This window comes from Carcharodon carcharias, chromosome 6, assembly GCF_017639515.1.
Source record: "Carcharodon carcharias isolate sCarCar2 chromosome 6, sCarCar2.pri, whole genome shotgun sequence".
NCBI classification, from domain to species: Eukaryota; Metazoa; Chordata; class Chondrichthyes; order Lamniformes; family Lamnidae; genus Carcharodon; species Carcharodon carcharias.
In genome coordinates, this window is record NC_054472.1 from 95,206,765 (window position 1) to 95,219,181 (window position 12,417).

The following is a 12,417-nucleotide window of genomic DNA, read 5'->3' on the forward strand; positions in this document are numbered from 1 at the left end:
AGTTATAAAATCTGTAACTGAATTAACCTTTATATTCTCCCTCTAAATAAACTCATTTTCAGTTCCGCCTTCTAACTCCTCTTTTGGGCACTGATGGAGTAGCAGCTACTGTTATTCCCCCTCACAAAAATGATTACTGAATAAGGTGTGCATGCACATCTTTGGAGGGGGATGGGTAAGAGAAGACAGGCGTTGCATTAAAACCCAATCTGGTCTTTTCTTCACATCCTCTAGGTTAGTTATCAGGAAAAGGAATTCAGGCTGATTTTTCTTCTCCACAACTTTGGGGGAGAACCTGCAACCAGAGGAATTTTATATAATGGCAATTATGAATGAACTTTTTTTTTCTCCCAGTTAAACCCATTGTTTAATCTAATAGTTCAGTGTCTGCTTATATTAGGTTTGTCCAACTTGTATGGGGGAGGGGCCTCATTTCCATTTTTTTCACCTCACTCAAGGGCCCGATGAGCAGATTTTGCATGAATTTCAAAAAAAAGTTGAGTATGACGACTGGCATAGATAGATGACTGGCAGGCTAACAGGAAGCAGACAGCAGGCATAAATGGGTCACAGGTTGGCAGGATGTAACAAGTGGTGTGCTATAAGGATCAGTGAAGGGACCTCAACTGTTTACAGAAGGGACGGATGGGGTGGTTGCCAAATTTGATGATACAATGATAAGTAGGAAAGTAAGTTGTGAAGAGGACATAAGGCAGCTACAAAAAGATAGAAATAGGTTGTGTGTGGGTGGGGTCACCCATTTAAAAAGGAGATGAGGCAAAATCTTTTGAGCGTCGTGAATCTTTGGAAGTTTCTTCCTGAAAAGGCAGCACAGAAGCAGAGTCTTTGAATATTTTTAAGACACAAGTGGATAGATTCTTGGTAAAGCAAGGGGGCGATAGGTTATCGGGGATAGGCAAGATGCAAGATATCAGATCAGGCATTATCTTATTAAATGGCAGAGCAGGCACAAGAGGCTGAATTAACCTACTCCTGCTCCTTGTTCTTATGTTAGTAAACAACTTGCTGAACAAAAATAAAGCAATAAATTGATCATTTAGAAACCAATAAAAATGACCGAGCAAGACTGTGTGTGTTTGGCTCACTCCATCTTGGTGTTTACTCACTCACTCCTTGCCCCCAGAGTGTGTATGTGTGTGGGGGTGGGGACACGAGGGTTACTGATAATCTAGAATGTGAGTGAGCCATGCACACACACGTCTCTCTTTCTCACATCCCAGGTAGCTAGTCTCTTCAGCCTCCCAACTGGGCCCTGTAGCCCTCCCTCTCTTTTCCCCCACCCCTTGAACTCCTCTCTCTCCCAGCACACTTACTGCTGCCAGTGATGCTGCTTATCCAGAAACTGTCTCTCTCCCAGATTTGCTACTTGCTCACTGGCGCACGTGCACATAGTTAATCTCACAGCTAGCTGAAACCATTTTATGAAACTATCAATACTATTAATAAAATGAGACAAAAACCGTACCTAGCATAATCAATTGTGAAAGTGCAGAGGGAGAATCTCGTCACTGAGGAAGTATTTCCACAAAAAAGATCAGAAATTTAACATTGGAAAATAACAGAAGTGAATCCATGTACAACCTCTCAATGTTGGAACACTCACATTTGAAGTTTAGATTTACATGCACATTTCTTATACATGCCTTTAAAAAGGGAAGCAAAGAGTTGAACAAATGAAAACTTTCTGCCCCAGCACTCCTTCAAACCAGACAGCACGTAAAATTTCTTTTCCTTTCCTCCAGCTCCCAAAATAAAATCAATTTAAGCAATCTTTAAGTTTTAAAAATTTGCTCAGTTAATGGTGATATCTAGGCAAAATCTGCAATTCTATGCTTCAACGTGAAGGAACTGTACCAGATGCATTAGAATTCTTGAATACTTGCCTTTATATGCTAATTTACAACTTGGTAAAACCCCATGTAAAACCTTGGTATAATATTTCAATGATATCAGAAGAAAATTATAGCAGCCTTTGGCTACATTAACTTACCTGCTTCTGAATAAGTGACAGATGTGAACACCGTAGCAGGCAAAGTTCTTAACTAAACAGCACCCTAGGGCAAAATTAAATGCCGACAAACCCTTGGAATAAAAACTAAATGCAGCAAGGTTGTCAGCAGTTCTAAGACTGGTTTTCTTATTTCAAATTGAAAACAGAATCATGCAGGCACTTGAGTGAGATTTCAAACCAGAAATCAAATACTAAGTCCAAGTATGTTTATAGTGGCTACTGCATCACTGGCATTTTACTCCATTCACTTCGCAATACCACTACCAATTGCTTCCTTACCACTTGATTACCTTTAAACAGCTTTACTATATAGCTTTCACCAAACATTTCCAATAGAATTAAAAATTCAAACCATATTGTTAGTATGATTAATTGTGCATTCCATTTTATGTTAAGACACCAGTTTAAATAGTTTTTGCCTTAAAAACAAATTCCTTATTCACTGTGCATATATTTGGGTTCACAAAGCTACAGCCTGTTCATTTTTTGTCAGGTTGTTTCATTTTGGCAGGTTTATTAGTTTATCACCCCTGTACATAAACAAATTTTCACTGACAAAACAGAATAGACCGCCATGAAAGAAAAGCTTTACACCACTTTTACATCTAATTTTAAAGCTTGTGTTTAAATTTACTGGTCAAAGAAATACATGCAGATAAAAATGTTGTGTAATGAGAGAAAGATCTATGTTTTTCAATGCACCATCCCAAACATAAAACAAAAAGAACCCTCTTTCAGCTGCCATTTGTTTTAATCTTAAACTATTCTTTAAGGCAAACCACTGATCCATTTCTGAAAGGGTGCTCTAAATCAGCTGGATAGACATCTGGCATTAAAATAAGTGATATGAAGTCTCTAACAATGTACATTTAACGAGTTACATGTGGGAGATATGGACATAGGGTTGGTAGAGGGGGCAGGGAAAAGCAGTTGGTATTGAGACCAAAAGTCAAACCATCTCAAATTCAGAGTAGACAAAGCTTCAGACTAGAACAATACTGCCATTTTAAGCTGAAGTAGTTCAGAAGACATTGGTGATCTGCTTAACTGAAGGATTTCAGCTTGGCCAACATACACCCAAGCTTGTATTTTAACTATATATACACAAAGTAGATGATAAATACAGAATTAAAATAGTCCTCTAGCATTTCTCCACAGCATTTGAAATTTGACAGCTTTTACAGTTTGATATTATGAAATAAGTAACAGTAATAGGAATTTTAACCCACACAATTAAAATATTCAGATGAAATTTGTAGTGTTTAATACAATTCATTTTGTAGTCGAGGGCAAAATAGACAAAAGAACAACCAGAAAACTGTAAATAGGTACGAGTACAATTTTCAAATCCTGTCTAAGCAAATATTAGCTTTCTGCTGAGAACAGTATGTACGACAAGTTTTACAAGGTTTATTAAGGACTTTCCAGATATCTCCTATTAAATAAACCATATAGTAATGGCTTCACGTCTTGGACTGGTGTAGGAGAGGATGAAAGGTAATAGGCCCAAGTCAAGCAGATAGATAAATGAGGAACCTCAACAGCAACCTCCACCAGCCTGTTGCCCTCCATGGCTGCCTGAATGTGATGCATTAGTAGCAGCATGCTGTGGTCCAATCTTTATGCCATTTGCCTTGAAGAGAAGAAAAAAGTAATTACAAAGTAGCATATAAGTAATTGATTCAGCAAATAGGAATTTAGTGGCAGAAAAACTTTGTAAAGGTCACCTTTTAGATTTTCATCCTAGTGCATACCAAACTATTGTACTGAACTAAACATATGACAATTAAATGTTCACTCAGATAAAAACAAAATACTGCAGTTGCTGGAAAATCAAACAAACAAAATGCTGGAAAAACGTAGGCCCGGCAGCATCTGTGGAGGGAGAAATAGAGAAGGTTGGACAGAATATAAAGGAACAACAAAGGATGACTAAAAGGTGAATGAAGGAGAAATTAGAGTACAAGAAAAAGCTAGCTAGAAATAAAGATAGTAAGAGATTCTATAAATATTTTAAAAAGAAACGAGTTAACAAAGTGATCGTTGGTCTAAGAGAAAAAGTGAGTCCGAAGAATTGATAATGGAAAACAAGGGAATGGCAGATGAATTGAACAGCTATTTTGCATCAGTGTTCACTATAGAGGATGCAAATAACATCTCAGAAACAGCTATACATCAGGAAATGGGAGGGAGGAACCCAGGAAAATTACAATCACCAGAGAAGTGGTACTGAGTAAATTATTGGAACTGCAGGCTGACAAGTGCCCAGGTCCTGATGGACTTCATCCTAGGGTCTTAAAAGAAGTGGCTAGTGTTATAAAAACAAAAAAACTGCAGATGCTAGAAATCCAAAACAAAAACAGACTTACCTGGAAAAACTCAGCAGGTCTGGCAGCATCGGCAGAGAAGAAAAGAGTTCTTCTCCTCTCGAAACGTCAACTCTTTTCTTCTCCGCCGATGCTGCCAGACCTGCTGAGTTTTTCCAGGTAATTCTGTTTTTGTTTTGGCTAGTGTTATAGTTGGTGCATTGGTTTTAATTTTCTGAAACTCCCTATATTCAGGAAAGGTTTCATTAGATTGGAGATAGCAAATGTAACTCCATTATTCAAAAAGGGAGGGAGATAGAAAGCAGGAAACTACAAGCCAGTTAGCTTAACACCGGTCATTGGAAAAATGTTAGAAGCTAAAGAAGCTGTAGCAGGGCACTTGGATAAGTTCAAGGCAATCAGGAAGAGTCAACATGGTTTTATGCAAGGGAAATCATATTTAACCAACTTACTGGGAGCTCTTTGAGGAAGTACATGTACTGTGGATAAAGGGGAATTGGTGGATGTACTGTCCTTAGATTTCCTGAAGGCATTTGATAAAAGTGCTACATCAAAGGTTATTGCAGAAAATAAAAGCTCAAGATATAAGGGGTAATATATTGGAATGGATAGAAGATTGGCTGACTAACAAGAAGCAAAGAGTAGGCATAAATAGGTCTCTTTCAGGTTGGCAAGGTGTAACAAGTGGTGTACCACAGGGATCAGTGCTGGGGCCTCAACTTGTTACAATTTATATAAATGACTTGGATGAAGGGACGGATGAGATGGTTGCCAAATTTGATGACACAGAAAAGGAAAGTAATTTATGAAGAGGACACAAAGAGGCTACAAAAAGATATAGATATGTTAAGTGAGTGGGCAAGGATCTGGCAAATGGAACAAGGTGAAAATGTCCATTTTGGCAGGAAGAATAAAAGAGAAGCATATTATCTAAATTGAGAGAGATTGCAGAGCTGAGATGCAGAGGGATCTGGATGTCTTAGTGCATGAATCACAAAAGGCTAGTATGCAGGTACAGCAAGTAATTAGGAAAGTTAATAGAATACCATTTATTGCAAGGGAAATAGAATACTAAAGTAGGGAGGTTATGTTTCAGTTATACAGAGCACTAGTGAGACCGCTTTTGGAGGACTACATACAGTATTGGTCACCTTATTTAAGGAACAATGTAAACGCATTGGAAGCAGTTCAGAGAAGGTTTACCAAACTAATACCTGAAATGGGCGGGTTGGCTTATGAGGAAAGGTTGGACAGGCTAAGCTTGTATCCACTGGGGTTTAAAAGAGTAAGAGGCGATTTGACTGAAACCCAAGATACTGAGGGTACTTGATAGGGTGGATGAGGAGAGGATGTTCTCTCTTATGGGAGAATCTAGAACAGGAATCACTGTTTAAAAATAAGGGGTCGCCCATTTAAAATGGAAATAAGGTGCATTTTTTCCTCAAGGGTCTCAAGTCTTTGAAGCTCTTCCTGAAAATGCAGTGGAAGCAGAGTCTTGGAATATTTTTAAGGCAGAGGTGGACAGATTCTTGATAAGCAAGAGGGTGATAGGTTATCAGGGGAAGGTGGGTTGCAGATTGGAGGTTACTATCAGATCAGCCATGATCTTGTCAAATGGCAGAGCAGACTCGAGGGGCCAAATGGCCTACTGCTGCTCCTTATTTGTATTTTTCAAGTTCGCATGACAAAAGAGAAGTAGAAATATGATGGAATTTATACTGTTGGGGGGGGGTGGAGTAGGTGAAAATATAAAGGTCAGCGATGAGTGGGAACTAAGGAGAGATTGACAAAGATGTCATGGACACAAAAGTGTTAACTGGTAGTGGTGAAGACTAAAGAAGTGCTGATAGTAGCATAAAGGTAAGAAAGCAGAATGTGTTAATGTTAAAACAAGGGTCATCACTGTGAAAGAACACAAACAAGTGACAGGTGGCCTTGTTGGGGGCAGGGAGGTGCTGGCAAGGTGGCTGGGGAAATTCCATCACATTTCTACTTCCGTCTAGATCTGAAGAGCCATATGGACTCAAAACATTAACACTGTTTCTTTCTCCACAGATGCTGCCAGACCTGCTGAGTTTATCCAGCATTTTCTGTTTTTGTTTGTGCAAGTTCACTCACTTCCCCATACAAAAAAAAATCAAGATCACAAGTGTTTTCAACATAGTGCCGAATGGGTTCACCACGATGAATTTCTCAAGTTTGTCCACTGCATCGCTCACTTGGAGTGCTTTACTTTCCCATTTCGCAGCTTATCAAAAAAATCTGACACTATTTAATGAGGAAAGGTGGAGTCTGGGAAACAATTATAATGTTCTTTTTGTTTTCTTAAAAACTGGTACTATCACCAGGGCCCTAGAACATTTGTAGTTGCAGTATTTCCCTCCTCATGGAGGTATGTTGTTTAAGGTCTCAACTCAGCAGACATTAGCTATGGGACACTGCAAGAAACAAATAGTGAACTTGAAACAAAACTGCCTTATAAACAAATTCTAGAAAGCTTTATTATGTGTAATGCTTCAACAAATCTAATGAGATTTTCCCAGGTAGTCCCTTAAGATGGCAGTCAGCATATATATCATATTCTACCATTCTCAAGGCTTATTTTACATTTTGCATGAACTGACAAGGTTGCCAAGTAAGAGGGACTGGAAATATTTTTTTTAAACTACTGGCAATGCTAGAGATTAATTCTGGAACTATTTGGTTGTAAATCGAATGCTCTTATTGCTAAAGTGTCAGATTATGGAGGACAATTTTGGGAATAAAAAAATTTAGGAAGAGCATTGCTGAAAAAGGAGGTATGTCTAAGCTTTTCGTCTTATCAGGTTACTCGCAAGAATACCAAGGGGGAAAACAATTTATACTATATTTGAAGAGTGCTGATTAATTGGCAAATGGCATTACAATACATGGTGACTGACAGTTAACTGCCAAGCATTGTTTGAAATTTAAACCAGGCAGCTTGACCCTGATATTCCTCAGGGCAATGCCTTTACCAGAGTCAGCGAATGGCTGTCACTTATTTTGTTTAGCTGAAACAGGCACAATGTACATGTTCTTTCTGTCCGTAAAGAACAGGGCCCTGTGCATTAATATATGTAGCTTCCAATACACACAAATGCGCTACATCTCGAATCGAATGACAATCTTAAACTGGTTGTCAGTGTAATTCTTAGCACATTGGACATAATTTTCTAAAGAATCCTCAATCACAGGGCCACATCTAATGTTGGCCACTGTGTTTTGAGTTTCGTAAGCACGGGCTGGTTGGGTACAGTCTGTGCCCTGCCCGTGGCAAACAGCAGCTGGGTCATGCTATTTGATATGATCCACTAGTCTTTGGGACGTATGGCCTACATATCAAGCATCACACTGGCACTGAAATTCATATACCACATTACTCATTTGAGTGATAGGCAGAATATCTTTTTGGCTCAACAGCAATATCCTGTTAGTGGCGAATACCACTTGTGTTGCTACTGGATAGTAGCAGCACGAAACAGCTAGCTTCACCTGTTGCTCAAATTTGAGATACCATGCTCTTCCAGGGTAATCCAAAATGAACTAGGCACCTTTCAGAATCAAAGTGATGGCCTTCGGCCCGTACATGATAATGTGTGATATACAGTATGCAATGATCTGATTAGGGTAGCCATTATCCTGCAGCGTGCCTTTGATACGCCATATTTCAGCATCAAGCTTACACGGTAAGCAAATGGCTTGGGCCCGATTTACAAGGTTCCTGCTAAGACCAATTGTATAGCTGACCATATACACAAAGCGAGGAATTTGCGTTTGCGCATGGTTTCAATTTTGGTCTGCCTTCATCTCAAATCAAACATGAAGAGGTATTAACTGAGTTTGAACTCCTCTACTCCCAACTATACCGCCACAAACCAATGTCCATTGAAGATGCTGAATTCTTGAAAGTGCGCCTAGCTGATCTAGCACACACATATTGCAGGATTCCGAATGACTTGTCCAACTTTCACAGGCAATGTCTTACAGCATTGCAAGTCCTTAAGACCAACCCAGACATACACGTAAGTGAAGCTGAAAAAGGAACGGGAATAGTCATCCTTAACAAGCTTGACTATCAAAATGCACTCCATTCTTAATGGCAGGTCCAAATTCATATCCATTGGTCCTGCCGCTCAACATGACTAGACAGCCTTGCTTGAAGGTAAGCTACAAATACACTTGCTGGATTTGTGTAAGAGCAATGAGCTACCACATAATACATATGACAGGGCTCATCCTCATGGTTCACTACATCCGCTTATGTATGGGCTGCCCAAGACACACAAAAATCCCTTTACGCTGTATCTTAGCTATGACTGGTTCTGCACAACATGAATTGGCCAAATGGTCGGCAGAATTGTTACAGCCAGTTTTAGACCAAGTTTTCCACATACACAGTGAAGACCACACAGGACTTGCATATCGATAGCAGTACTGTGTTCATATGCTCATTTGACATTGCTAGCCAGTGCAATGTTCCACTTAAGAAGGCCATTGGTATTTGTGCTGCAGCACTATATCATGGCAATCTAGACCCACCATCATTGCATGGATCAGTGATCATTGAACTTATGAACTCGAAAGTTCAGTTTTAATGACACCATGTATGCCCAAATAGATGGTGCTGTCATGGGATCTCCTCTGGGCCAATCTCTTGTAAACATCTTTGTTGGGTTCCATGAGAAACATGTCTTGATGAAATAATCTACTACCCCTCGCATATTGTGGATGATATGTTTGCTATATTTAAAAATGCAGCTGCATGTAGCAATTTTCTCATATCTTAACGGTCTCCATCCTGTACTCAAATTCACCTGTGAAACGGAGCAGTCAAATGAATTCCCCTTCCTTGACATACTAGTTGAGAAATCTGCCAGGGAGTTCTCTACCACTGTCCACCGCAAGCCTACCTTCACTGGTCAATAAACGCATTGGGCTTCTTACAGTTCCACAAGCTATGAGATTGGTTTTATCAGAAACCTTGTAAACAGGGCCCAAGACATTTGCTCACCATGCGAGCTTGATGCTGAAATAGGATGCAAAGGCATCCTGCAGGATAATGGCCATAGATCATTTCATGTGTATAACTCACAAATTCATGAATGGGCCTAAGGCTGTGACTTCCAGTCCTGAAACATACCAAGTCTACCTCAGATTACGCTGGAAGAGCAAGGTATTTCAAAAATTTGAGCAACAGGTGGCGCTAGCTGTTTAATGCTGTTATGCAGGAGCAACACAAGTGGTATTCACCACCAACAGGATGCTGCCATCGAACCAAAAAGGCGGTCTTGCCTATCACACCAATTAGTAATGTGGTATATGAATTTCAGTGCCCGTGAGATGTTGGATATGTAAGCCATTGATCCCAAAGTCTGGCAGATCGTATCAAACAGCATGTCCAAGCCGCTTTTCGCAACAGGTTGGGTACAGTCCAACCAGGCCATGCTTGTAAAACTTCATAGAGTCCAAAGTTAGATGTAATTCTGCGATTGGACAACCTTTGCTAAATAATCCTCAATGTGTGAAGAATTACGCTGACAACCAATTTAAGATAGTCAGTCGGGCTCGCAATGTGGCACATTTGCATGTACTGGAAGCTACATATATTAATACACAGGGCCCTATTCTTTGCAGACAATGAACATGTACATACTTTGTTTAACTGAAACAGGCACAAAGTAAGTGACAGCCATTCGCGTACTAATTTCACAGGGCAATGCCTTGACCAATTGGGGTAAGCTGCCTGGTTTAAATTACAATATTTGGCAGTTAACTGTTGGTCACCATCAGTGGTGCATCCTCCATGGCAATGCCACTTGCCAAGCAATCAGCACTCTCTCCGCTTGCAAGAATACCAATAAGGTGGAAAAACAACAATTTATACAGTGATTCTCCTGATGAGTGCAAGATGAAAAGCTTAGATAAGTTTTTATTTTCAGCAATACTCAAGTTCTGTACTACAAAGAACTATTTAGGAAGAGATTAAAAAAACTTTTTGGAATAACAGTTTAATCCTGGTAACTCATTCCATGTTAACTATTGTTTGTATGAATAGTCTTCTCCAAATTCCCTGCTTAGTCCTAATTTTTAATTTGTCTGGTTCTACACTGTTGTCAGGAGTCAATTTTGTCAATTTATATAAATTTTCAACATTTACTAAATCACCCTTAAGTGTCTAAGAAGCAGAATTTTCTTAGACTTTCCTGCTAACTTTATTTCAGGACCTGAAATAATCTTGTTGCACTGCATTCATTCATGCATGAGCATTAATATAATTTCTTTCAAATGGCAATTAATAGATAAAGACTACTTTGATAGGGTCCAACAAGGCTCCAGAACAATAACACTTTTGTATTCAATCTTTTTTCAATACACCATCACTTTACCTTCTGCTTCCCCCTCACTGTAGCCATACAATGGCTTAGGCCGATAGCTAAAAACAATTTTCCCAAAATATCAATATGCGACATGACTGTTCCATTCAGTCATTTCAGTTCCTTACTTTGATATTTATTAATCTGCATTTGACATTGCTACAGGCCCATTTTCCTAAAAGTTCCAAATTTGTTCAAAATCCACTTGCAATACTCATTTCCAATTTTATTACTTACAAGCTTAAAGATTTTGCTTTTAATATTTTCAACTTATGATTCCAACTTAACGAGCAATACAAATTGGTCAATTGGATGTTATAAGCATACTATCAAGAGTGGAACTAAGGCACTGAGACCTTGAAGATTTGACTGAAGGTTTGACTTCTGTCTCGAGAACCATCGCTGGGAAGAGAATAGAGAAAAGGTAGGCAGGCAACAAAGTTGCAACTCTAGATTGTCAGTTGATGGCTCCTGCTAACAAGGTGAATTTGTTGCTATTAGGTGAGGACACAAAGTTCCACTCTGCTGCTTTCTGGTCAGATAGCCAATTGACAAATTGTTTAGGTTCATGTGTGAAAAATGCAAAGATCTGTCAACTATGAAACTTTCCACTGACATGAGTAAGCCTCACAAGAAACAGTTAGAAAATTAAAATCATTTAAAAAATACACACAAAATGTGACAGCAAGAAAATGTACAACATGAATACATGCTGAAAAATAAAAACCAATTTACACATTAAAATGTTCAGCTCAGCTTGCTTTAGTCATTTGGATATAAATAATCCAGCTTCTGTTATCCACAATATATAATTCACAATTACATAATTGCATGAACAGTTTTATGTCCCTAATAAATGACCAGAGCGCTTTTGAAAAATGAAAAACAGCCTACAATAGTCATTATATAACTCACGCTAAACAGGTGTTCCACATAAATAATTCCCCATTGTGTAAGTGAGCAGAATACAAAAACACTGATCCTCTAGGCACCAATTCTTTTGCCAGTTTGAATCAACTGTACATGCCAAGAGTACGAGTGTTCTATGTCATCAATAATCTCAACACTCCCCAAAGACATGGCAGTTTGCCAAGAACCCACACGCGTTACACAGAGCACTTTCATTCATCAAACAGACTTATCTCAACACTTACTAGTTCAAGTGGTTGCACCTTAAACCGACTTTTTTTTTGTAAAAGTCATGGTTAGCACTATAAAGTTTGCTTAGAAGAAAAGTACACTATGATAAATCTCAGGTTTTCTAATGCTTGGCAATCATTCCATTTTTACATTAGCCTTGGGGTTTCTGGCAGCAGTTTTGTATTTACACCAGATGATGTGGTTTAAGTTGACTCTAACTCCTCTTATTGAATACATGCCCTATGGCTCACTAGCTTCACCCATCTGAAACACAAGCATGGCACTTAGCCAGGTAACAAATAACAAGGGCTAATAGCTTCTGACAACAACTAAAACTGAACCACTGTCAACTAGCAAAGGTGACTTATGAAAGATCAAAGACAAGTTTCTCTTTAAAACTGTACTTAAAAGTCAGACATTGCAATACTTTTGCCAAGATACTGTTCACAAAACAGTACATCAGGAGTTAATAAAGAATGCCTATGTTCCAAAATCTACTTCCTTTTAAAAGCCACCTCTAATA

At 38.9% G+C, this 12,417-nt stretch overlaps 1 protein-coding gene across 1 annotated transcript in view; it reads right to left on the minus strand.

Annotated features, from left to right (window-relative positions):
* Positions 1-2,514: 2,514 nt before the first annotated feature.
* Positions 2,515-12,417, minus strand: part of rab2a (RAB2A, member RAS oncogene family) — a 100,521-nt gene continuing 90,618 nt past the window's right edge. Inside the window, exon 8 of the mRNA XM_041190373.1 lies at positions 2,515-3,665. Coding sequence (XP_041046307.1) covers positions 3,570-3,665 — 96 coding nt within the window. The 3' untranslated portion in view covers positions 2,515-3,569. The remainder of the gene's footprint in view (positions 3,666-12,417) is intronic.